General features: G+C 39.8%; 1 protein-coding gene and 1 pseudogene across 1 annotated transcript; both read left to right on the forward strand.

The window, feature by feature from the left end:
- The first annotated feature begins 244 nt into the window (after window positions 1-244).
- LOC113072534 (protein FAM3A-like) lies at window positions 245-3,657 on the forward strand (annotated as a pseudogene).
- A 1,291-nt stretch (window positions 3,658-4,948) lies between these two features.
- Window positions 4,949-25,979, forward strand: LOC113072535 (serine/threonine-protein kinase WNK3-like). Its single transcript, XM_026245529.1, has 3 exons — window positions 4,949-5,405; window positions 20,263-21,324; window positions 25,222-25,979. Exons 2-3 carry the CDS (start codon window positions 20,626-20,628, stop codon window positions 25,243-25,245), a joined length of 723 nt encoding a protein of 240 aa, XP_026101314.1. The 5' UTR covers window positions 4,949-5,405; window positions 20,263-20,625; the 3' UTR covers window positions 25,246-25,979.
- The last annotated feature ends 1,946 nt before the right edge of the window (window positions 25,980-27,925 follow it).

Consider the following 27,925-nt stretch of genomic DNA (forward strand, 5'->3'; position numbering starts at 1 on the left):
TCTAGGTGTCAGTTCCAGGGAGGTTTGCTTCCCAGCTGACTTAACAGCTCTAAAGTCATAGAGGCTAAGTCCTGCCAGTTATGTAAATAAAATCGTAAACAGAAATAGGCATCAAGCTTGCTTAAAAGTATGTTTAAAACTTTGGTTGAGCTACATTTGCTACTCAACCTAGTTTTTTTGGAATGTCCCTCCTGGGTTTCATTTAGAAACTTATGCTCTGTTCATGATTAATTTGATCATAAATGTTGTTGCTTTACGAACTTAATGTTCTCATTTATTTCAAACAGAATCTTATTTGCTGACCAGATTTTGACATCTCTCTGGCATGAGGTTTACAGGTCTGTGCATTTCCATGCTTCTCAGGTATTAATGACGTTTCTTTTTACATTGGCATTCAGATGGTATTTCCCTCTTCTGTTTTCTCCAGTGGCACTGCGTGCTATTGTTTTGGTTCTTCTGCTGGGCTTTACCTGGCTTCTAGCGAATTCTATGCTAGGAAGGGATGGGAACTCCTTTATGCGGCTGCTATTTAGTGGTAAGAATGTTACATGGATGTATTGGTGGTCGACTGCTGTTGTAGTATCATTCAGATTCTTTATATTTTCCATTTTCATTTTAATTCTAGTTAAAGTTTTAGTATTTCAGTTGTTGTTTATACATAGAGAGGGAGAGGAGCTTAATAATATCTTTATTAAACGATTTTTTTCCCTCTTAAAATACAATATTTTTTTCCAAAAACAGACAATTACACCACCTAAAAACATTTCTAATACATTCAAAATCATGTCATTTTCTCCAGTTTTACAAAGAACTCCTCCCACTGACCAAATTTCAGAAAACATTACAATATCATTGACCAATTTATAATATTTATACTTAATTCTAGCAGTTGTCGTCCCTTTTATTACCATCTCAGCATTTATTGGACCCATATCCGACATTATTTTATTTTTTTAGTTTTCCATATACAGACATCCAAGCTGACCCCAACACAAAATTCATTAAATATTATTTCCTCCTTTCTGAATTTTTTTTTATTTCGGACCACTTGTCTGAATGTTTCTCCAAGCTTTGTAAAGTATGATGTTAAATTTACAAGGTCCCTTCAACCTAAAACAATCAATAAATAAATGAATTGTTTCTTCAATCCCACAAACTATGCACTCTTTCCAATAGAAATAGACAATAGACCATAAATCCATCCCCCTCACTGTGACACCTCTCCCATTTCAAACCATAAATAAGGTATGCTAGAGAGATTGTAATAATATTTTACAAAATTACTGTTTTTATTGTATTTTTGATCAGATAAATTCAGCCTTGCACTTTAAAAATAAAAACCTTTTTAAAAATCATAATTATTTCAATCTTTTGACCGATAGTTTGTATGCAGAGTTTAATGAAAGTAAATGACACACACATAATAATTGCTACAGTAAAATATATATTACATTCAGTCAAATAGAAAAAAAATGCAGAATATTGACAATGGTGATTATAATTGGACGACCACTAGGTTATAAAATACAATCTAATATCATCTCAATGGCTTGATGGTCATTCACAATGTTTTATCATTCATAGGTGGACAAGAAGAGCCCACTCCAGGTAAAATGACTTTGCATTAGAAACATGCATTTTTCCACGAGAAACATTCAAGCAATCTATTCATTCAATGAAATGACCTGCTGTTTTGCAGAACCACGACCACGCAAGTACAAGTGTGGCCTGTCAGCATCGTGTCCCCCCAAACATCTCGCGTTCCGGCTGATCTCCGGTGCTGCCAATGTCATCGGCCCCAAAATCTGTCTGGAGGATAAAATGCAAGTCGCCCCAACCTTATCGCTGTTGCTCTGGTCCTCTTTACATGAGCTTGCATGATCACACTGCACACTAGCTTTGCATGCAATATCCCTGCCTATTTCTTGTTCTGTCTCTGCTGGTATTCATCATATGGTCTTTGTTATTTCTCATGGCCCATCACTACCAGGACTCCTAATCTTACTGGGCAGCGTGATGCAAGTAGGCAATGGTTTCTCTTTCCATGCCTATCTTTTGTTCATATTTCATTTACTCATCCTCCCTTAACTTCCAACATAGAATTAAAGTCTTTCTAATAAAAAAATAGTTTTGAGATGCTATTGACTTCTGTTTGTTTGGTCTGACAGTGTTGTCAGCAGTGCTAAAAACAATGTGGGCAGAGGGCTCAATATTGCCTTAGTAAATGGTAAATCTCTCTCATTCGTTTGTACTGATATATTTTTGCATGGGATGAATATGCCATTAATGATGTCAACTCCATTTCCGTTTCTCAGGGGTTAATGGAGATGTTTTGGAAATAAAAGCATTTGATATGTGGGCAGGAGGTGAGATGACCTTTGGGGTGATGTATCACTTTGGTTAGGCCGCTGTTTTCTCATGAAAGTGGACCATCAGATCTTAAAACTAGTGTTCCCTCTCTGTCACAGACATTTCAGAGCTGCTGAAGTTTCTTCGGCCTCTCCATGAAAGGAACGCTAGTATTTGTTGTTTCTTTTGATGACCCAGCCACCAAGTAAGAATATATTTATTTCTGCACTCTACTTTTAAACCCAGATTAATGTTCTGTGATCTAATAATTGCTTCTAAATCTAGAGCAATATTAGGGGCTCTTTTTCTCCCATTGTTTTTATTGTATTAGTTATTGTTAAACCCATTCCCAGGTTAAATGATGAGGCTCGACGGCTGTTTATGGAGCTGGGGAGCACAGCAGCAAAGGAACTGAGCTTCAGGGATAGCTGGGTGTTTGTTGGAGCCAAAGGAATAGACAATAAGAGCCCATTTGAACAGGTATTTCACCTACATGACCTTCATGAAATACGCCAAAATGATGCATTTAAACCCCAATCAAATTAATTTGGTAAAAAAAAGAAAAAAGAAAACAACTTTAAACTTGGCACTGGCGTACTGATGTGATTTTGCTCTTGTATAATAAATGCTTTTTAATATTACTCATTAGCAAGTCGCTTTGGATTAAAACGTTTTGCTAAATGTTTCAGCTCAAGACTCTTTTCTCTTTCTTTCAGCGAATGAAGAACAGTAAAAGTAGTAATAAATATGAAGGCTGGCCTGAGTCTCTGGAGATGGATGGCTGCATTCCTCTGCGTGCTCCTTTAGAAACTTGAGGCCTCATGGGGGCTATGAACTGTAGAAACACTTCAGACACAAGGATCATGGTGCACTATGTATGATTACAATTCAGCTGCCTAAAATGTTTACTCGTTGGATGATTCGAAACGGATTTTCCTTCCAGAGCCATCTGCTTCAAGATGAAGAAGAAAACTGAAATTAAATTATAAGTTTAGGTCGTGTGGTCTGGTGGAATTAGAATTGTTGTGATTGACAAAAGAAGGACTTTTTTTATAAAGAAAAATAATTCTTTTTTTCTACAATATTTAAATGGTATGTTTAGAAAGGTTCTATATAAAGTGTTAAGTTCATACTGTATAAAATCTGTGCCTAATGGTTGCTCTGAAGGATGCCATTTATATCTGTTTACTTTCAAAGACAGAATATTAAATACACATTAAAGAATGTCCTGAGAGAGTCCATTAACAATTGTCACGTATTTCTAATCCATGCTTGTAATAAAATCAGTGTCATGACACACGATCTCAATTAGGTTGCATCACTCTTGTTCAAGGTGTAGTTTTTGTTCTTTGTAAAATGATGAACTGATGAAATGCAAGGTATAGACAACCCTTGATAGAAATCAACCAAACATCGAGGTTATTCTTGTAGTTTTATTTAGGACAGCCTTTTCTGGGAGGATTAGTTTATCTCGTCTCATAGTAAATTCTCACAGATGTGTATCCCTTTGTTTTTGACCAGCATATGTGTTGGCCATGGGAAATGTGCTATTTTTGCAGCCACCGAAACGCAGTGTGGTTTTGGCGAATGATGTAGTTTGTTCCAAAGGAATTGACTTGGTCACGTGCACACAGTAACGCTATTTACAGAAGCTCGTGATCACGTGTGTTGTCAGCGAATTAAAATCACCAAAACAAGCACCATGGACAGCGGCATTACTGTTCTTATACACTAGAGGGCAGCAGAGAAAGAAGCATTTGAAATGCAAACCTATAATGGCAGTTTGTATACGATTATAAATTATCTTAAACTTTTATTAATTTAATTTAAGTTGTATAAACAATATGATTTCTTAAAACTAACTATTTTTTATGTTGTACTTTTTTGTTGATAACTACAGTAGGCTTAGTATCTATTAAATTAGTCAGTATTATTTACATTATCATTTACAAGACACTTTCTCAATAGTCTATTCAATTGTTATGGTTGTAAATTGCAAAGTATGTCATAATTGTATGGGGATCTGTGAATCACATATTAACACGTCAGACTTAGTACCTATTCAAGACTCACAAGTACTTTTGTTAGTTTTATTTATATATATCTATATTTCTGTCAAAAAAATCCCCATGAAATAGTCTGTATGGTGAAACAAATAGTTGGTATCGAAATAACTTGTAATATTTGGAGATATCCTTAAGTAGCAACAAAACAGGTGGAGATATCCTTGTTTAACATGAGTACATCTCAGACAGTAATGTATTCATTGTACCATAATCCTGCTTTATTATCATATTGAAATATTGCGCTGAGTAGCGGGCTAATTAGTTAGAATACGAACACAAATAAAAGAAAACATTTGATGCTTTAGTTAGTCTACATAATGTCTATACATAATCCCGCATATTACATTAAATACGTATTTTCATAATTAAGGCTACATGAATTGCCAAGTGATATTGTAGGATCGGGCTATGAATAGAAAAACCGAAACACATTATTTATCCTAATAACTAACAACCCTATTAAAATGTAAATCAATCATATTGGAATGCTTAAATCTCATTGTTTAATTAGATATTTACTGGGCAATGCGCGATCTCGCGTCGTCAGACAGAAGGCGGTGGCGCGCATAGTTGGAGCACGCGTCTCTTTCTTTAACCGAAAAAGGAGAAACGATTTGTGCTCGACTGAGCGCCGCAGCGACGGACGTTGCTCTGTAAATTATGTCAAATACACATATGTGAATACGCTGACGTTACATTCACCGGCGGAAAGGTGTGCTGACAATCTCGCGCAAAGGAAGAGCAATGTTTTTTAACAGATGATGTGTCCAGGCGGATTTGCAGGATTTTACGACGCCGCTCAAACAAGAAAACCAAACGCTCGTCTAAGAAAAGGAGTAACGTTAAACACCGGCAACCTTACACGACAAATTACGCGTTTTATCCAACGAGATGCTGACGAACTGTTGAGTCTTTGACATAAATTGGAGCAAGCGAGACCTTTCGACAAGCTGTTTCTGTTTCAGTAACGACAGAGGATGCCGCACACCGGTGAGGACCCTTTGACTGTTCTGCTAAATAATCATTAGCTCTAGATATTCTGAGGACCTGTCTTTATAGATATAAATTGTTAAATAAAACACACCTTTAGGTTGCTGTATATGTCTTTCAGACATACAGGAATCCCAGGCAAACATAGCTTAGATGCTAACACAACACGGTGGTGCTGAAATAGATGTTGGCAAATGGACGAGACAAGCAAAATTACAACCAATATATGATCTTTGCTTAGTCTTCTTTTTTACTTCTGATCCCGAGCAGGTTTCTGCTATTGATATGGTCTTTTATATTCTTCATCCGTCTTGCTAACCGAATCAATGTAAATGAAGACTGAATATGCAGCTCAGACGGGCGTTTGCTCTCTTATCTGTCTGTATTTTGTCATAAGCTGCAGTTGACGGATTTTCTTATGCATATTATCAATTTATCGACTGGTGGTGCTTCAGTTTGAGAGTTGCAGCCTCATTAGCACACGTTTGTGTATTTTTGTGGCTGCCGTGTCTTCTGTTGCTATGTTTTTTAACTCAAGGCATTGGACACTTTTGGTCGGTGAAGTGGCTAGTAGATGGTGCTTGTAGTAGTTGCCTTTACCTGTCTTTCTTTGGTGCTTTGTTTAACTCGTATGTTGTCGGAGATGTAACCTGGGTCAGTGACTAGTCTAATAAGGATGTCTGAGATGATGAATCGGAAAATTTTAGTTTAAGGTGGCAGGTTCTTTGAAAAATGGTTAATGTCAGTTTCTACAAATGTTTTTGATTTGTGGACACTCGACAAAAAAATGTCGAGTGGTTTAATCAAAAAATGAATTGGTCAAAACATGGTACGTGGACCTAGAATAAATGTGACCATTATTATTTTCAGAATATTTAAAAAATATATCTAAATAGTTTTTTATACAAATCATGAATTTAATCAACTATCTAGTGGGTTTACCTAGTTTTATTACATTTTACTAAATTTGAACCAACCTGATTTGCCCTGCATTTTTTTTAAAAGTCAAAGTATGTTATTATGTGATAAAAAAAAAAAAAAAAAAAAAACATAAATGACTTTGAAAGTCAGTCATCAGGGTCTAAAGCGATACTCTGTTTTATGGATTTCTTTTGACATGACATCACCGTTATGCCACCTAAGCATTTTTGAATGTTTATATTGAAAGAGGTGTTATCCCGTTTTTTTTTCTCGCTCTCTCTGTTTTAATGCATTTTAAAAATGTTATTTATTCCAGGGATAGCGAAGCTGAATTTTTAGCAGCCATCAGGCCTATTCCAGTCTTCAGTGTCACATGATCCTTCAGAAACCATCCTGTTATGTTGATTTGCTGCTCAAGAAACCTTCTTCTTACTTTTTCAGGATTCTTTGACTAAAACTTCAAAAGAACAACATTTGCAAGTAGAAAACTTCTGTAACATTAGAAATATCTTTGTCGCTTTTTATAAATTGAACATGTCCCTTGGATAAGTTTTTTGACCCCAAACTCGTGAACATTAGTGTGTGCAACTTTGTGTATCTGTGCGATCTATGCTGATGGGGAGTGAGCAGTGATTAATGTACAAGTGTAGTTTAAAATCCCTTAGCTTCAGTGATAATCTGACCCATATTGTATGAAAGGATAAATCAAGAGAAGTTTACTTTTGACATAAACCTCAAAAGCACAATAGTAAGCCACTTATTATGTATAATCCATTGTTCATCATGGCAAGCTTTAAATTAGCCTGGTCCCACCTAGAATATATCAAAAACTGAATGAAGAGAAAGTAGTAATAGGCAGTATCTAGTCTCTTTTCTGGTTCACTGTGTACCCTACCCTCTGTGACCATAGTGACACTCACTTTCACATGCTTGACCTAGATTACACCGAAGTGTGTATGTTTTTCTTGGCTGTTACTTATTGGGATGAGGAGGTCAAACTTTATACCTTCGACTCCAGCTGTCACTTTGCTGTAATCAACACCTTGAAATATTGCAAGCACCCAGATTTCATTTAGTAACTCTTACAGTCTTGATGATGTTCTTGGTCAGAGCTTATTTTTACTTTAAAAAATAATGCTTTGTGTGTTGAGTTAGGTTTAGAAAGACTTTGAATTTACAGCCGTTGTTATTGTGAATCATAACACCCCCCCCCTTTCCTAGAAATTTCTATTCAGTAGGCTGTGGTTGAGGAATGCATATAGATTTGATTGGTTAAAAAGAAATCAATTGTGACAGCAAATTATCCAGTCTTCTTACATCAGTGCCTAAAGCAAGTGCAAAGACTCACAATCTCAAATTATACATTTGATTATTTTTTTTTTGCCTTTAGAATCAGAATGAAATGAAATAGAACGGATGATCGTAGAGACGCCTTTCTTGTGCGGTGAACTGACCTTTTCATTTCAGGATGAACTGTCACTTAACTCTGTTGCAAACTGTACAATTATGTAGATACCTCAGTAATCCAAGACACACCACTTGTTTTAGGATCCAGTTTAAAAATGACTTTGTTGCTATTTGCACATCCTGATGCTTTAAAACAAAAACAGTGTGCTAAAGAAAAGTCAGATAATTTACTCACCCATGACCTTCATGAATATCTTTCTTCTGAAAAACACAAAAGAAAGTGTTTTGAAGAATGTTTCAACCGTGTTTGTCCATACAATGCAAGTCAGGGGGGTTAAAATAATGGAGCTCTTTGACTCCTTTTTTTTTTTTTTTTTTTTTTTTTTTTTTTTTTAGATTTAAAAAATAAAAATAATAAGCTAGGCATTTATTTTATTTATTTTATTGTGGTCAACTTGAAGACATGAAAGTGTGAAAATGAATTTTCATTTTTGGGTACACTGTCTCTTTAAGACTGTGGTTATCAACCTTTTTGACTTCAAGTCTCCCCCTAATTTGATATTTACCTCTGGTACTTTTAATAAAAACAAATAAACACTAAATATGATGGCAGTTTAAGGTTGGACATATACTTTTTAGCAATAAGTTAACATTGTTAATGTAATTAACTAGAACTAATTGTAAGTCTAAATGGCGTGACACATCAAGACATCTCCTAACATTGTGCTGTCATTGAGCGTCAGTAAGAGTTTTTTGCAGTGTGTTCCACACCTTTGTTAATAGTTGGAACCCTGTTTTGGCCAATTCATTATGTTTAATCTGTTTCAGCCTGTTGGTAAAACACATCACTTTGATTTTCTATGCATTCGTTTCATGAAGACACACACATGCTTTTATAGTTTTGTTGTCTTACCTGAGGATTCCAGTAGGAGTATATTTTCATACCGACACGGCTCTCTGGTCCGAAGAAAGTGATCAACATGATTCATATTCAAAATTGCAAGCTAGGACTGTTTTGTTTATGGTTTGTATATCCACACTCCGAGTTTTGTTTTCTCTTTTTGAATGGTGAATGTAGACTACTGCCATCTGCTGAAATAGATAGAAATTTAATTTATCTCGCGAAACTGCCGAACACACATAGTAGTTGGCTTTTAGCTGTGTTTATACAACTTTTTAGCCCAGGCAACAACACAGTCAGATTTCGGGAGGATTAGTTGTTGGTTGTAGGTCTGGGATGTCACAGCCTTCATTTTCCAATCAGCCATCATTTTTCATGTCTGAGATGTCACACAGCCTTTATTCAAGGAAGAATGTTCCCAAGGAAGTTCACTGAGGCCCCCTAGTGGGCCCCAGCTCCCTGGTTGAGAACAACTGCTTTAAGATTGAAGTTGGAATTTGGTGTCTGAGCATTAACTAAAAAGCTCTCTATTTACTTTGCACAATTTACAATTGAAACAAACAACGTCTGACAATTTTATTTATTATCTTTTCTTGTTAGTGGTGCTTGCCGGAGGCAAGGCATCACTATTACTATCTCACATACTTATTATTATTAGTGGTGCTTGCCGGAGGCAAGGCACTACTATTATTATCTCACATACTTATTATTATTATTCTTCCGTACAAATTTCGGCGCGTAACTAGTCCCGCAGTTTTAGTCACAGACCAACGAAACAGGCGTCAAATCGTGCGGCCTAATCGGGAATGGTGTGCTATGACTTTTATAAGCGATCGGGCGTACGATGTTCGTACACCGGGCGAAATAACGGCCGAAAAATCGCATAGACAATGCATTACGGCCAACTTTGACGGATCGTAGCTCCGAGCAAGAATTTCGCAGAAACATGTGAATCACCACATTTGGAGAGGCTATCAGGCTGTGCGAGAACATACCTCGCAGAGGGGTACAAGTTGTACCCCTGGGGCGCTAGAGACCCCCAAATTTGCCCCATAGACATACAATGGTGAGGGATCGCCCATTAAACAGTGTTTTTCCTACTGTTTGAAATTACATAGGGATTTTGTATTGTGCATAACTCAGGATCACAGTGTCATAGAGACAAGGGGGTGGGCTCATTTGAATCAGGCAACCAATCAGTCTCTCAGGATCACTGTGAATCTATCAAGCCACGCCCTATCAACCATAGAGAGCGCCATAGCAACAAGCTCCATAGACTTCCATTGAAAAAGATAAAATGAATAACTTTGGATAGAAGTGTCATAGAAACATGAGGGTGGGCTCGTTTGACTCGGGGCAGCAAATGGCCAATCACGAATCACCTTCAACACTTCATAACCACGCCCTAGCAACCATTTGGAGCTCCCTAACGACCCAATGCATAGAGAGATATCTTCAAATCTGAATATCATAGAAGCATGGGGGTTGGTTTATATTAGCAAGCAGACTTTGGAGCACATCATTGGCAGCTGCCAGGCCACTCCCTAGCAACCAAACACAGTACCCTAGCAACCGTTTTGCAAGATCTATATCTCCGCATCAGTACATCGTAGAGGCATGGGGGTTGGTTTATATTGGCGAGCAGCCTTTGGAGTATCATCATTGGCAGCTGCCAGGCCACTCCATAGCAACCAAACAGAGTACCCTAGCAACCGTTTTGCACGACCTATATCTCTGCATCAGAACATCGTACAGACATGGCGGTTGGATTTTTTGACTCATGCTAGCACACTGGACTTCCAACATGCTAGTCATGCTAGCAGTGATTAGCTACATGCTAATAGTGATTAGCTAAGTGCTCAAATGGGCTAAGAACTCTATAATAACTACATAATGACCATCTGTGACAACTACCAACCACCTAGTAACATCATAGCAACCACCCAGGAGACCATAGCAACTGCCTAGCAACCAGCCAAAACACCCTAGCAACCACCTAGCAACACCTTAGCAACCACCCCAAGTACCGTACCAACTGCCTAGCAACCACCCAGGTTACCATAGCAACCACCCTAGCAACCACCTGGGGTACCCTAGCAACCACATAGCAACACCCTAGCAACCACCCCGATTACCCTAGCAACCACACTGGGTACCCTAGCAATGGCCCTAGCAACCATCATGGTGACCCTAGCAACCGCCCTAGCAACCACCCCGGGTACCCTAGCAACCACATAGCAACACCCTAGCAACCACCCCGATTACCCTAGCAACCACACTGGGTACCTTAGCAACGGCCCTAGCAACCATCATGGGGACCCTAGCAACCGCCCTAGCAACCACCCCGGGTACCCTAGCAACCACATAGCAACACCCTAGCAACCACCCCGATTACCCTAGCAACCACCCTGGGTACCCTAGCAACGGCCCTAGCAACCACCCTGGTGACTCTAGCAACCGCCCTAGCAACCACCCCGGGTACCCTAGCAACCACATAGCAACACCCTAGCAACCACCCCGATTACCCTAGCAACCACCCTGGTTACCCTAGCAACGGCCCTAGTAACCATCATGGGGACCCTAGCAACCACCATAGCAACCAAGTGTACCTTAGCAATGGTCCTACCAACCACACCTTAGCAACAGAGGGGCGAGTTTTGCCACTGCAAGCACCACTCACATTTTCTTCAGGAAATGTACCTTCTAGTTAGTGGTGCTTGCCGGAGGCAAGGCATCACTATTATTATCTCACATACTTATTATTCTTATTCTTCTTCTTATAGATTCCGTACAAAATTTCGGCGCGTAACTCGTCCCGCAGCTTTTGTCACAGACCCATAAAAGAGGCGTCAAATCGTGCGGCCTATTCGGGAATGGTGTGCTATGACTTTTATAAGCGATCGGGTGTACGATGTTCGTACACCGGGCGAAAAATCGGGCGAAAAATCCCATAGACAATGCATTGCGGCCAACTTTGACGGCTCGTAGCTCCGAGAGAGAATTTTGCAGAAACATGTGAATCACCACATTTGGAGAGGCTATCAGGCTGTGCGCGATCATACCCCGCAATGGGGTATAAGTTGTACCCCTGGGGCGCAAGAGCCCCCCAAAGTTGCCCCATTCTATGCCAATGGTGAGGGATCACCAATGAAACAATGTGTTTTTCCTACTGTGGGAAATTACATAGGGATTTTGCATTGAACATAACTATGGATCACATAGTCATACAGACAAGGGGGTGGGCTCATTTGAATCAGGCAACCAATCAGACTCTCATGATCACTATGAAGCTTTCAAGCCACGCCCTAGCAACCATATAGAGCACCATAGCAACAAGCCCCATTGAATTCCATTGAAAAAGATCAAATGAATAACTTTGGATAGAAGTGTCATAGAAACATGAGGGTGGGCTCGTTTCACTCGGGCAGCAAACGGCCAATCATGTATCTCCTTCAAGACAACCTAGCCACGCCCTAGCAACCATTAAGAGCTACCTAGCAACCCAAAGTATAGAGAGATATCTTAACATCTGAAACACATAGAAGCATGGGGGTTGGTTTATATTGTCAAGCAGACTTTGAAGTATCACCATTGGCAGCTGCCAGGCCACTCCCTAGCAACCAAACATAGTACCCTAGCAACCGTTTTGCAAGATCTATATCTCCGCATCAGAACATCGTAGAGGCATGGGGGTTGGTTTATATTGGTGAGCAGCCTTTGGAGTATCACCATTGGCAGCTGCCAAGCCACTCCATAGCAACCAAATGGAGTACCCTAGCAACCGTTTTGCACGACCTATATCTCTGCATCAGAACATCGTACAGACATGGCGGTTGGATTTTTTGACTCATGCTAGCACACTGGACTTCCAACATGCTAGTCATGCTAACAGTGATTAGCTACATGCTAATAGTGATTAGCTAAGTGCTCAAATGGGCTAAGAACTCTATAATAACTACATAGTGACCATCTGTGACAACTACCAACCACCTAGTAACATCATAGCAACCACCCAGGAGACCATAGCAACTGCCTAGCAACCAGCCAAAACACCCTAGCAACCGCCTAGCAACACCTTAGCAACCACCCCAAGTACCATAGCAACTGCCTAGCAACCACCCAGGTTACCATAGCAACCGCCCTAGCAACCACCCCGGGTACCCTAGCAACCGCATAGCAACACCCTAGCAACCGCCCCAATTACCCTAGCAACCGCCCTGGGTACCTTAGCAACGGCCCTAGCAACCATCATGGGGACCCTAGCAACCGCCCCTAGCAACCACCCCGGGTACCCTAGCAACCACCCTGAGTACCCTAGCAACGGCCCTAGCAACCATCATGGGGACCCTAGCAACCGCCTTAGCAACCACCCCGGGTACCCTAGCAACCACATAGCAACACCCTAGCAACCACCCCGATTACCCTAGCAACCACGCTGGGTACCCTAGCAACGGCCCTAGCAACCATCATGTGGACCCTAGCAACCGCCCTAGCAACCACCCCGGGTACCCTAGCAACCACATAGCAACACCCTAGCAACCACCCTGATTACCCTAGCAACCACCCTGAGTACCCTAGCAATGGCCCTAGCAACCACCCTGGGTACCTTAGCAACCATCATGGGGACCCTAGCAACCGCCTTAGCAACCACCCAGGGTACCCTAGTAACCACCATAGCAACCTCATTGCAACACCCTAGCAACAGGGCGCAGAGTTTTGCCACTGCAAGCACCACTCACATTTTCTTCAGGAAATGTACCTTCTAGTTATTATTATTATACTAGATCCGTACAAATTTCGGCGCGTAACTAGTCCCGCAGTTTTCATCACAGACCAACGAAACAGGCGTCAAATCGTGCGGCCTAATCGGGAATGGTGTGCTATGACTTTTATAAGCGATCGGGCGTACGATGTTCGTACACCGGGCGAAAAAACGGGCGAAAAATCGCATAGAGAATGCATTGCGGCCAACTTTGACGGATCATAGCTCCGAGAGGGAATTTCGCAGAAACACGTGAATCTCCACATTTGAAGAGGCTATCAGGCTGTGCGAGAACACACCCCGCAGTGGGGTATAAGTTGTACCCCTGGGGCGCGAGAGCCCCCCAAAAATGGCCCTAATACAAAGTATAGGGAGGACTTTTCCTGCTATGGGACATTACATAGGGATTTTGTATTGAACATAACTCTGGATCACAATGTCATAGAGACAAGGGGGTGGGCTCATTTGAATCAGGCAACCAATCAGTCTCTCAGGATCACTGTGAATCTATCAAGCCACGCCCTAGCAACCATATAGAGCGCCATAGCAACAAGCCCCATAGACTTCCATTGAAAAAGATCAAATGAATAACTTTGGATAGAAGTGTCATAGAAACATGAGGGTGGGCTCGTTTGACTCGGGCAGCAAACGGCCAATCATGTATCTCCTTCATGACAACCTAGCCACGCCCTAGCAACCATTAAGAGCTACCTAGCAACCCAAAGTATAGAGAGATATCTTAACATCTGAAAGACATAGAAGCATGGGGGTTGGTTTATATTATCAAGCGACCATTGGAGTATCATCATTGACAGCTGCCAGGCCACTCCCTAGCAACCAAACACAGTACCCTAGCAACCGTTTTGCAAGAACTATATCTCCGCATCAGATCATCGTAGAGGCATGGGGGTTGGTTTGTATTGGCGAGCAGCCTTTGTAGTATCACCATTGGCAGTTGCCCATCCACTCCATAGCAACCAAATGGAGTACCCTAGCAACCGTTTTGCACGACCTATATCTCTGCATCAGAACATCGTACAGACATGGCGGTTGGATTTTTTGACTCATGCTAGCACACTGGACTTCCAACATGCTAGTCATGCTAGCAGTGATTAGCTACATGCTAATAGTGATTAGCTAAGTGCTCAAATGGGCTAAGAACTCTATAATAACTACATAGTGACCATCTGTGACAACTACCAACCACCTAGTAACATCATAGCAACTACCCAGGAGACCATAGCAACTGCCTAGCAACCAGCCAAAACACCCTAGCAACCGCCTAGCAACACCTTAGCAACCACCCCAAGTACCGTAGCAACTGCCTAGCAACCACCCAGGTTACCATAGCAACCGCCCTAGCAACCACCCCGGGTACCCTAGCAACCACATAGCAACACCCTAGCAACCGCCCCAATTACCCTAGAAACCACCCTGGGTACCTTAGCAACGGCCCTAGCAACCATCATGGGGACCCTAGCAACCGCCCTAGCAACCACCCCGGGTACCCTAGCAACCACATAGCAACACCCTAGCAACCACCCCGATTACCCTAGCAACCACCCTGAGTACCCTAGCAACGGCCCCTAGCAACCATCATGGGGACCCTAGCAACCGCCCTAGCAACCACCCCGGGTACCCTAGCAACCACATAGCAACACCCTAGCAACCACCCCGATTACCCTAGCAACCACCCTGAGTACCCTAGCAACGGCCCTAGCAACCATCATGGGGACCCTAGCAACCGCCCTAGCAACCACCCCGGGTACCCTAGCAACCACATAGCAACACCCTAGCAACCACCCCGATTACCCTAGCAACCACCCTGGGTACCATAGCAACGGCCCTAGAAACCATCATAGGGACCCTAGCAACCACCCTAGCAACCACCCCGGGTACCCTAGCAACCACACCTTAGCAACAGAGGGGCGAGTTTTGCCACTGCAAGCACCACTCACATTTTCTTCAGGAAATGTACCTTCTAGTTTTATTTATTACTTTGGATGATCTCATCATACTCTGCTCCACACGTCTTTCCCTCCCACATGGCCAAACTTCAGTTGGTTTTGTTGTGGTGGAATTTTGTCTATTGTCTATTGTGTGTGTGTGTGCACGCGCGCGCAACCCCCTCCTCCTATATCTTCCTCTCTTGTTCTCATTCACACACATTTTTCCCACCCATTTCAACACAAACCCCTCTCCTTATCTGTCTCCCCCTTGACTGGCTGTCTAAAACCTTGATGTCCTCTCTCCCTACTCACAATCCTTTCCTGAACAGCCCCCCCCCCTCCATTTTATCCACCCTTTTTCATCTAGATTCATCATAGCTCAACCCCCAAACCCTTCTGTCTGTCCCCTCGCTAAACACACACATACACACACAGATTCCCTGGCTCCCTCTTTGTCTGCCTCTGTAAATCAGCAGAGCCTGCTCAGTTCCAGGGGATTAATGTGTGTATGCCGGTGAAGAGAGCAATGAAAAAACTGGGAGAGGCAGAGAGGACTCGATTTTTGTGTAGCGCCTGTTGTGTTTGGAGTTTCAGAGCTCTGTGGGAGCGGACAACATAGTGAGTGTGTGAGACAGAGAAATTGCTTTAACAACACAGTGCACTGATTAGCTGTGCCGTTGTTGAAGAAGAGCTGGGTATGGCATAGGAAAGTGATATCAGATGCTTTTAAGAAGATCCTGTCTACTGTGAGCTGCAGTTGATGCACTTTAAAAGCCTTTAAAAAACCCACCTAGAGAAAGTCTTTACACATTTCAAAGAGGATTAAACCACAGACACTGATATTCAAATTAGCGATACATCTGGGTTAGGTTGAACACTGTGTGGCATGATTAATCCCACATGCTCCACTGACAGATGAGAATGTAGAATAACAGAGCTGATGTAGCAAACTAAACATCGTCAGAGGTGACTGGGCTTGTCATATTCAGGTTTTCCCAAAGCATTGTATGCTAGATTACATAGGCAAGTTAAGGCTACTCTGATGCATCTCTGCTTCCAAATTTGTTTGTATATGTGAAATGCTGCATAAAAGTCATGCTAAAATATGCAGCTGTGACCCGCCTCAGCTCCTAGTGACAGCAGCAGCTCTGGTTGTGCTTTGGGTTTGTGTGAATGAAGTGCAGAATCATGAGAAATCATGAAATTCTTTACAGTCTTGTTACTGAAATATACTGATTATATACTAACCTTAAAGTTTGGGGTCATGTATATTTCCAAGAAAAATCTCTTGTATTGATCACTGATGTATTAAATTGATCAAAAGTGACAATAAAGATTTATAATGTTGCAAATGGTTTATTTTACATGAATACTGTTATTCTAAAGATTATATTTATCAAAACTGCAAAAGTGTGTCATGGTTTCCACGAAATATTCAACAGACAAAGCAATTCAACATATTTTCTGAAGGATCGTGTGAGTTTTTTTCAAACCAAATAATTCTGTTTATCCTTCGAGTGGCATTACTGCCATATGGTTTGTGCTCAACTTTTAAAATGTTGGATAGTGCAACTTAATACATATTGACACATTTTACCCTATAAAATGCTTGTCAGTCCATACCAGTGTTCCCATTTTTTAAATATATATATATATATTTGGCCTATTTTTTATATATATAAATTAGAAACAATTGACTTGTCAGTTGACTCTTAAGGTGAAGTCATTGTAGAATTTTGCTCTTGTCTGTCACACGGCACAATTTGAAAGTCAAACCTCTTAATAAATACAAATGTGTTCCGACTGTGCTAATGTGCTTAACCATATTAAACTCTCTTAAACAAGACTGACAACCATATTCTGCTGATGTGGGAATGATCTAAATCCTGTGTGTCAGAAGTGAGTTTGGGAATGTGAGCGAGTGTGTGAGTGATGTGCCTGACGTTCTGTATTCAGTCTATATGGTTTTCACGGGAACTCCTAGCCCTGAGGGCACAGGCAAACAAACTTGTTTAAAACAGCACTTCCTCCTCTCATGGGTTGTTGATGTCGTTGCTTCATGCCCTTTTATATCTCAACAGTCAGCTCTCTCATTAATTTACATTTTATTGCAATGTAGTAGCCCAATTCTAGACTACTGCGACTCCCTTTCTTGTCAATCAAGTGAATCCTCAGAACCATTGCATGTGAGAAATGAAATCTAAAGCCTTTCATTTGTTACCCAGCATGCTATTCATGTCATTATCTTTGAAAGAATGGAGGGATTGTGAAGTTTAGGAGGAGTGGTTGATGTCAGCTAGTACAACTAGTCTAATGTGAATGTAGCCTGCTTTTGCCCCTCATTTTATGTTTGCATTTTTGTGTGTGGGGTGTGAGATCTAATCTTTCAATTTGCATTTTAGTTTTATCTGCAGATGGTTTTTAGATGAACCAGAGCTGCCAGCTAAACTTGCATTTCAAGATATTTTCCTCAGGAAATCTATAAGTAAATAAAAAAAGCAAAACATAAAGAGACCTATCAGTGATGTTTCTTGCAAAAACAAAATTGAACTACTTGAACTACTGCACAACAGAAACATAATGCTATTTCACTTTACTTCAGTTACAACAGGAAAGAATGGCTAACCTGTTTTCTCGGTTTTAATATCGGTGAGATTCAGAGGAGCATCTTTTTCCACCTCTGATTCAGTCATGTTATTATTAGCTTGTTGTTAGCAAACTAACCTGATGGATGTGGCCTGCCAGAAGACCGATGGGCATGACAAGAGGAGAGTTGAAGATAATGATGTCATTAGAGAGAAAAAGAGAGCGATTGTGTTTGTGATAGGAGGGACAAGTAGGTTTTATGGGTCAAAGGGAGCATTGAATCTTGTGAGAGGCCGTGTCAGGTGTTGAGGTATCTGAATAGACCCGGAGAACACAACTAGAAAAACAATGGAGATTCACTGTAAACATGAGAAGCTGTAATGCTCCCCCATCTGGGGGCAATACTGCTGGCTACAATTAATAATCTTTTTTTACTTCATATGATCCCTTAGTGATTATCTGTTGTGGTCACACATGTTCATTCCTGTAACTACTCTACCTTTGAATTATTTAACTCTAAAGGGCCTTAATGCCATCATTCATTATTAATCAATCACAATCTGCTGTTCCTTAAGTTGTTTAATGGCTAATATTTATTGGCAATTTTTTGATTTGCAATGCACTAGGTACCCGTCCTGCTTCTGGATGGCTTAATTACTGGATTAATCAGTTACTCTCCCCTGTGTTTGAAGGCGCTTGGCTTGTTTAGAATATACTGTAGATGGGCTTACTAATCCCCTTAATGGATTTATTAATTCTCACAAGTTATTCTAAGTGTTCTCGGCAATATGCACATTTGACAAGTTTTTAGTGACAGTTTGTGAACAGGCACAGATTTTTTCTCTCCTCAGGAGAAAAATGCAGGTCCAGTGCTATAGACTTCAACAGTAGCTGAAAGTCCTACCCACTTTCAATGATCCACAATCCTGATCATATTGTTGTGTCCATAAAAATAGCGAGGAAAGAAAGAAAAGCAGAACTGATAATCAGCACTAATAATAAGAAACGTTTATTGAGCACCAAATCTGCATATTGGAATGCTTTATGAAAGATCATTACATTTACATTTATTCATTTAGCAGACGCTTTTATCCAAAGCGACTTACAGATGAAGACAGTGGAAGCAATCAAAAAAACAACAAAAAGAGCAATGATATATATCGATCATATGACACCATACACTGAAGTAATGGCTGCTGAAAATTAGGGATGCGCCGAACATTATTTTTCATGGCCGATAAAGATTTTTTTTACAAGCAAACTGGCTGATTCCAATAACGAATATTTTTTTTTTTCTTTTTTTTTCTTTCTTTAAGCAACTAACAAGAATGAAGGAAAGTGTGCATAAACAAGATGTTTATTTTGTATTTAATAGCCCAAACTGGCTTTGGGCTATTTAAAACAATAACTATAACCATCTGAAATTAACAGCAGTAACTGCACAGTAAGTAGGCTACATTCAATACAAACATAGATGGTTCAGACATCAGCATTTAGCTTTTGTTTTTGAATTGGGTTGAAACCACATATAATTTTTAAATAGATTTTTAAATCAAATTAAGTTGATGTAAATTTAAGGCAAAATAAAAATAATCATCCTATACAGAATTGACGTTTACTTCTAGCTTTTCAAATATGTATGCAATTCTACTTTACAAAAAAAAAAATTCAGTTTTGTCACAGTTTAGTCCATTTCGTTTCTCATCCAACACGTGAGAAGTTGAGCTGAACAACCCTTCACTGTCTCAGCTTGTGCAGGCCGCAGACAGGTACAGTACGCTTGCGCAACTTCAGTGAGCAGGAAAGGGACTCTTATTTTGCACAGTCAACTGTTTGATTCCTGCTATCTGTGCCTCAGACATGTAGCTCTGCACTTCCAGTGCTAAACGGCTGCCCGTGTCCTGCGCACAGATTTCGAAATACTTCCACACAAATGACATGATAGTGAATGATTACAATGTAGTCTGTGCACGCGGGTGCACTTCCAGAAAAATTGGCCGAAAAAAAGACCAAAAACCGTCTGATTGCCGATCACGTATTTTAAGCAAAAAACGCCTGGCTCCGATTTATGGCCGGTCAACCGGTGCATCCCTAATGAAAATTTAGCTTTGCTATTTTAAAATATAGATTAATAACAGAAAACTGCTGTACTCAATTGTAATGATATTTATAACATTACTATATTTTTCATTTAGTATAAAAATTAATTCAAGTTACTTCATAATGTATATGTTTTATAATGATAAATTTGACCCTATTTTTTTATTATAAATGAATACTCTTATTTAAACCTGATACTCATTAATGATACCCTGTGCTTTTCTCCTATAGGATACACCTGACCCCCCCCCCCCCCCCCTTCACTGAAGGCCATTTACCTGTCATCAGCCAAAAGACACTCGAGGTAGGAAATGGAGATAAGGAAAGTACACAGCAAAAACTGAATTAACCTACACAGTTATATTAACAAAACAAGCTCCCTCTGATACTCCTGTGAACTCGAGGGAACTTGGAAGATAAGAGCCACAGAAGAGAGAGTAATTCTTGTTGCTGACAGCTGGCAACACTGGAAGGACGGCTGAGGAACTTCATAAGAGGGTGAGAGGTTGATCACAGAGTGAGAGAGACGGGGACTGACACAGAGCCAGAGTGCAGGAGGAGGAGGAGGCGGAGGAGCGGGAAAGGACAATCGCCATGGCGACGGACCCGGGAGAGCCCACTGCCACAGAGGAATCCTCCGGAGAGAAACCTGATGGAAAGAGGGAGGAGGAGAGTGACCAGGGGAACAGGGCTGCCCATGAGAGAGAAAGGATTCACAGCACTCCATCTGACTTCCCCTCCTCACAGACCCAGGAAAGGAGAGCTTGGGGCGCAGGAGGAGGAGGTGGTGGAGTGGAGGATGGTAAAGAAACAGAGGTGCCGGCCAAACCTCTGACCTTCTTCATGCCCTCTTCCCCAGCTGCCCACGAACCATGTCGGAAACGGGAGAACAAGCGTTTTTTCCGGAAGAGCGTGGAGATATGCGAACAGGACGATGAGGTGGAAGAAACCATCAGCGCCCCTCATAGTGCCCCTCACCTCGAGTTTTGTGCCTCCGACTCTGTTTTTACCAGCGGAGCCCAGCAGTTACCCGCCAGTGCCTCGGCTGCCTTGAGTGAGGATGGCACTCTTGGCACGCAGGATCCTGATAAGACCGGCCTTACGACGTCCGCTCTGAAGGGGAAGGAGAGAGATAGAGAACAGGAAGAAGAGGCCGAGATGAAGGCCGTCGCCACTTCACCCAGTGGCCGCTTTTTAAAATTTGACATCGAGCTTGGCAGGGGAGCATTCAAAACTGTTTACAAAGGCCTGGACACAGAAACCTGGGTGGAAGTTGCCTGGTGTGAATTGCAGGTGAGACTTCTTTTCTAGGGCTTGGCAATATATCTAAAGATATGATCATGCACATCTAGTCAGTAAATCGCCGTCACCTGTTTTCAAATGGAGCGGCATTTAATAGACAGAGCTGTAGATCACTGACAAGCTACGCAATATCGCGTGTATAATCGCCTTTGATGAATACGAATATGAACGCGATATTGTGTAGCTTGTCAGTGATCTACGGCTCTGTATATTAAATGCAGCTCCAATTATAAACAGGTGATGTCAATTTAGCGGTAATCACAGAACCAAATTTACTGACTAGATGCGCATGATCATATTCTTAGATATATCACCCAGCCCTATTCTTTACCCACAAATTAGCTACGATTACGGTATAAATACAACTAATGCACTTGAGTAGCAAAGGTTTTGACATTTCATTGCTATAAGGTGGGCCAATAGTGGAGATTAGTGTTGGTCGCCTTTCCTGCCCAGGAATTCGAGGTGTATCATGTTTTTCAGTCTAAGTGCTTTAGCTCTGCAGGTCTGAATTAAGATGCTGTTACTCAGGAGTTTTCCGAGCTTGTTGGTGAAATCTTAGCCTCTTGTGTTTCTCTTCAGGCTGTTACAGTTGAGTGCAGTGAGAACAGTGGAAAAAAAGAGTTTCAAAGTCAGCTCAATAGCTTTATAGATTACACAGAGACTATCCGTGGGAGAGGAGGGTCAAGCCTACTCACGGCGCAGTGAACTGGACAAACAACAAGACTCAAAGAGGCTCTCTTGTTGTGAAATGGAATCTTTTTGCCTTTGCCACTATGCTGAACCTATTGTTTCCCACTGTGCATTGTATTTTCCAGGAAAAGTTGTCACTAAATAATTGGTTTTGCGACAGGAACCCGACTGTTGTAAACATGCAGTATGTTGATGTCGGCTGTGGCACTGCATTGACCACATATCACAACAAGACTGTATAACATACAATAGCTTAGCCGGTATCCCATCAAAAATATTTTGGTGCAACGTGTCCTTTTAAATCCTCTCATGAAGCAAAGTCTTTCAGCTCATGCAAAGCAGCCAGCTGAGGGGAAAGCCTGTTGCATTTCACTGCTAAAGTGGCAATCAGTACAATAATTAACAAGTAAGGTCCATTTAAGGAGATTAATGCCAGTTATGTAAGAGGCTTAGAGAATCATATTATTGATTAAAAGGTTGAAGTGGCATGTAAATCATGAGTCTGATCAAGAGAGATTATTCAGAGAACAATCATTTATATGGTTCCACCTTATTCAAAATTCTCAGTGGATGTAGGCTATTATTACTAATTCATGCTCAGGACCTCTTCAATGTGCCAAAAGAAGTACTTTTCTACATATTTTCATTACAAAACAGTAATTTTTAGTTTTATTTTTAATAAATAAGTGGCCTTTTGGGGGTCACCAGGTCCCATTTTGAAAACCCATGAACTGATCATTTTATACAGCTAAATTGGCCATAGTTCAGACCAACCATACAATTTATAATCCTAAAAAACATGATTAAATCCAGCTGTCCAGCAATACTCTGTGGTTATTGTTGTTTTCAGGCCAGTTATATTGACCTACATCATTGTCTTTTTGTTCATCATGGATAGACTGTGATTCGTTCTTCATAATAGCACATTTGTTGCCAGTAGCAGGCTGGAGGCAGAACAAAAACAAAGAATGACAACACGCCAGTGTACTTTTATGGTGATTTTACTAATATGTGCACAAACAGTGCTGGGCTAATAGAGGTGAATTAGATTTAATCCTGCTGGATTTAAAAATGGAAGAAAGATATTGAAAAGATGTTATTAACACTCTAAACAAACAACAAGCAAAAGGTAATGCAGTGGAATACAGATCTGTGGTACTCTGACAGTAAAAGAGGAACAATGACAGAAGCAGGGGCGTAGCCATCTTTTCAGAAGTGAGGGGGACAGAAATTATATATATATATATATATATATATATATATATATATATATATATATATATATATATATATATATACACAAACACACATTACAATATAATATAAAACATTACAGAACATTTCTGTAATCTATAGCCTACCAGTCAACAGTTTTTGAACAGTAAGATTTTTAATGTTTTTAAAGAAGTCTCTTCTGTTCACCAAGCCTGCATTTATTTGATCCAAAGTACAGTAAACGTTTTTACTATTTAAAAGAACTATTTTCTATTTGAAAATATTTTTAAATGTAATTTATTCCTGTGATCTAAGGTGAATGTTCAGCATCATTACTCCAGTCTTCAGTTAAATGAAATCATTCTTATAGGCTGATTATCAATATTTAAAACATGAGTAACTTTTTTTCAGCATTCTTTGATGAATAGAAGGATCCAAAGATCAGCATTTATGTGAAATAAAAAGCCTTTGCATCATTATATATTATATCATTCAAAAATATAGATTTTTTGGAAAAGAAATTATAGATATGAATACTTTTATTTAGCAAGCTTTAAAATCTCAATAAATAACATTTTGAAATATATTCAAATAGAAAACAGTTATTTTAAATAGTATAGTAAAAATATTTCAGTTTACTTCAGTTTAATTCAGTTTTGCTGTACTTTGCAACTTTAATTGTTCTCTAATTTCTAGCTTTTTGCTTAGAAATCTATAACTGCTTGACAATAACAAATAATAACAACTTTTTTAAATATACTACAAATACTTATTTATCACATAATAAGGCAGAATAGTCTCTATACTGTAATAAATCTATGTCAGTTACCACTGTTTTGTTGATATACTGTATTTATCACCTGCTGGAGATTACTTGAAAAAACACATATTGTCCCCATCGTATATTAATGTCTTCGTTTTTTCCAAAAGTTTCTGTTCCTCTGTCAAAACAACTGTTTTCATATAGCGATAGCTGGACGCTGTTGCCCATATTAGGAGTTTCCTGATATGACTTTTCTGCGCGAGAGTGCGCTCAGGCTTCGAGTATTAATGAAACACACACTGCAGGAGTTTTTAGCGCTTCTGGGTCCGAATAAAATATCAGGGCATGCGCAGACTATCCTGTCTCTTTGAGTTTAAATCTATATTTATTTACACCAGCTCTTGAAAACATCTATGCGAACACATTTGACTGAAAAAGTGCGGGGGACGAATTTCCATGATATTAAAAGTGGGGGGGGGGGACGTCCCCCGCGTACCCCGCGTAATCTACGCCCCTGGACAGAAGGCAAAACACTGACTGAATGAGCAATCTGATATTTGTTCTCAGTTTTCTCTTTATCATGTGTGGTTTGTTTTGTTGCTTTGTGTTGAAAGGTTGGGAGTCATGTGTTTGGAGCTAATCCCACACACACGCAGGGGCCAAATAACTAAACAGTTACACCACTTTAGTTTACAGTATTTCAGCATGTGTTTGCTTATCTCGTATAATGCTAAAACAGTGCTGACAGCATGTGCATATAAACACAGTTCATTATTTTGAACCACCCAGCTAGGGCTGAATGATTATGACAAAAATCATAATTGTTAATTGTGATTATTAACAAGCTGAAAACACTAACTGAAAAACTGTTATTGCTTTTCTATGGTATTAAACCTCATATATCAACTGCACATTGGATTGGTTTCTTCTTTAAATAAATAAAAATATGCATGGTATTATAATGTTATACTAAAATCAAATAAAAAAAAACGGAAAAACCTTTAAGATAACCTGTAGAAAGTGAAAAACATGCATGCAGAAAAACATACTTTGGGTGGACTTTGATTAATTAATGTGCAGCCCCACACCCAACCTTCCTCAACGTTGTTCTCCTTATGTCAGCAGGTGGGCCAGCTGGGTCCTTGTAATGAAATTAACATGAAAGACAATGGCCTACGCACAGATACAGTGATTGTAATATTCACTTTAATCCTTAGGGTATGAACCGTGTGATCTCTTGACTGAGTTAGAGCAGACAAATCCATGGTTTAGGACAGCTTCTCACAAGCCTTCGGGACCCCATAAGTCCATGCCGCTGCTTGGAGAGAAACGTGATACAGAACTAAGCCTTCCTTCTCCCAAGCTAGAGTCATGATGTGAGCCATTTGACACAATGTGGTTATTGGCCTTTCCTAAAAACCTTGGATAAGAGACAGTCTGGAACAGAATGAGACGCTGTGGTTTGCTAAGAAACTCTATGCCAGATGATGAATGTTTGTTAAGAGACTGTATGTGAGATGATGATGCTGTATTTCTTGGTTGCAATGAGTACAAATATTTTGTGATTTTTTTTTTTTTTTTTTTCTTCAGGTGCTCATTGCCATCCAAAGTTAAATGTCGCGTTTTTCCAGTAGTACATTGTTTTCATGTTTACAGTTTCAGTGTGTTTCTCTTTGAGTCCATTGTGCAGTTCATTTCTTATGTACTTTGTTCAAATGCTAAGTGCTTGGTGTTCACTTTAGTTCCTCATTAACATAATTCCAAGCATTTTTGTATACTGCAGGGTACTGTGAGGAACCAGTTTGCCTATGACGTGTTTTATGCTGATTTAAATTTGTGCAAGGAAGAATTATGCCAGCTACAAGTGTGTCATTCACATTTACTTATTTATTGCTGTTTAATGCTATAACTGTCAATTTAAAACCTATTTTTGTTAATATGGAAAATCTTTTGCTTTCATTATTAAAAAAAACTACATAACATATATTCTTAAAATAAATTAGCAATATAATAAATTGTACAATTTAATAAATTAGTCATTCTACCCTGTGCAATATTTATTTACAAATATTTGCTCATAGGATATCATACATTATATCATATTTCTAAGTGGCATAATCAGAATTATTTGTATGACAATTAATCATAAGCCAAACAATTGCATAATAGTGACAGCCGCATTGTCAAAAAAATTCAGGTAAGAAATGTGTACAAGAAAATTAAAAGTGCTGAAGCAGTGTAAGAGGGACTGGGTGATACATGAGCCAAATAGAAGATTAACATGGCATCAATCCCAGAGAGAAGCTGAGTGGCTAATGCTAACCACACACACACACACACACAACAAGCTGATCTAATGCACTTACAAGGAATCATAAGAACACGAGGCTCTGTTATTCCATTGAACTTTCATTTGAGTAGAATTTCACACATTTTTCTAAGCTTCAATTATAATTACAGATGACTCTTAAGATGAAAAATAAATTCAAGCAATATCACATGAGAAACAGTGTTGTTATTCTGAATATCAGGGGCCTCGTGGCTCAGGGAGCCTTGCAGATATTCAGTACAACAGCAGGATTACCTCTCACTGCTCGGAGCTTTCTGTTATTGCTTTGGGTTTTCCATTTCTCACTCTCCAGTGAGAGAAATCCGACTCTTAGCAATCCTGGAGTGAAAAAAAAAACATGCATCTTTGTCTTTCATAAAACCCGTTCCTCGCTGCAGGCAAAATCACACAAATCCACTTTAATTACAGTTAACCGTACAAAACAGATGATTTGCAGTTATCTCTCCTGTAATGAGCAAAATTACTTCCTGGGTATTCATTCATACTATTAATTCTCACGAAACAATCCTTAATAGCCTACGTTATAATCAGAATTATATGTGTTGGATCACACAACATGACTCTGTCGGAATTGGTTTCGACATTTTTATAGATTTTTCAACTCAAGAATGCCATCAAAACATCCTTTTCTTTCCCACTCATGATTACGGTGCGTAACGTTTAGAAGAACTATAAAAACAATGCTGCTGAGCAATGACTGAGACAGTCATAAGAAATGTTCCCTCATCACGTGTCTGCAAGGAAGAAATAATATGCCACACACAGGACAGATGCAAAAATTTAATTCAAAGTAATTGCAGTGCTTGGGCAAACCGCTATAGGTGTTGGTATGTGTTGCTGTAGAACCAGTGTGGTTTACAGGTTCCATAGAAAGAGAAAAAATGTGCACCAAATACTTTAATGGTTACACATATCCTGTTCATGTCAGCTGAGGTGAGGTCTGAATTGCTGTCCTTATTCTAACATGAATTTTACTAGTTTAGAAGAACATCTCTCGATGCACTTTAATTAATAATAAAGGACAGCGTAGGTTATTTCAGAACAGTGCTATTCTTCATGACCTCACTGAGTCCAGACAGATTTGTACTGGGTGCCAGTGAAAGCAGCAGTGATGGTTAAAAGGCATGTTGTTCTGTCATTTCGGTGACAATTTTGTTCTCTATATGGCCTGGATCCAGATAAAAGATGTCAAGTGCATAACCCTGTAATGTGAATTTGGCTATTTATTTGCAACTAAATAAGCCATGCAGAGCTGGCTAGACCAATATCCTTCCACAGTCTCCAGGCTGAAGATGTTTCTGTCTGGCCAGCATGTCCTTAAATGACACCTTACCTTTAAAAGTATTAGAAGCATGAGCTAAAAATTGTAAGCCTATATCATCAGTGAAGGAGAAAGTGTGGATTGTTGTTTACTGCATTATCACTTATATATGCAGCTTATCTGATGTTTATTTGATTACTGTCTCATCAAGGTCTCCTCTGCTGCATTGAAAAGCCCTATTTAACCTCATCCCACACACATACATCATCAGAGTGGGGATGCACAATATTTTGGGATCATTGTAAAAAAA

The sequence above is a fragment of the Carassius auratus genome, unplaced genomic scaffold, assembly GCF_003368295.1.
Source record: "Carassius auratus strain Wakin unplaced genomic scaffold, ASM336829v1 scaf_tig00009373, whole genome shotgun sequence".
In the NCBI taxonomy this organism is placed as follows: Eukaryota; Metazoa; Chordata; class Actinopteri; order Cypriniformes; family Cyprinidae; genus Carassius; species Carassius auratus.

Bases quoted from the DNA above. Each gene is read 5' to 3' on its own strand.
- LOC113072535 (XM_026245529.1), top strand. From the start codon at position 20,626: ATGGCGACGGACCCGGGAGAGCCCACTGCCACAGAGGAATCCTCCGGA. The intron at 21,325-25,221 runs GTGAGACTTCTT...TTTAATCCTTAG, and splicing joins TTGCCTGGTGTGAATTGCAG to GGTATGAACCGTGTGATCTC.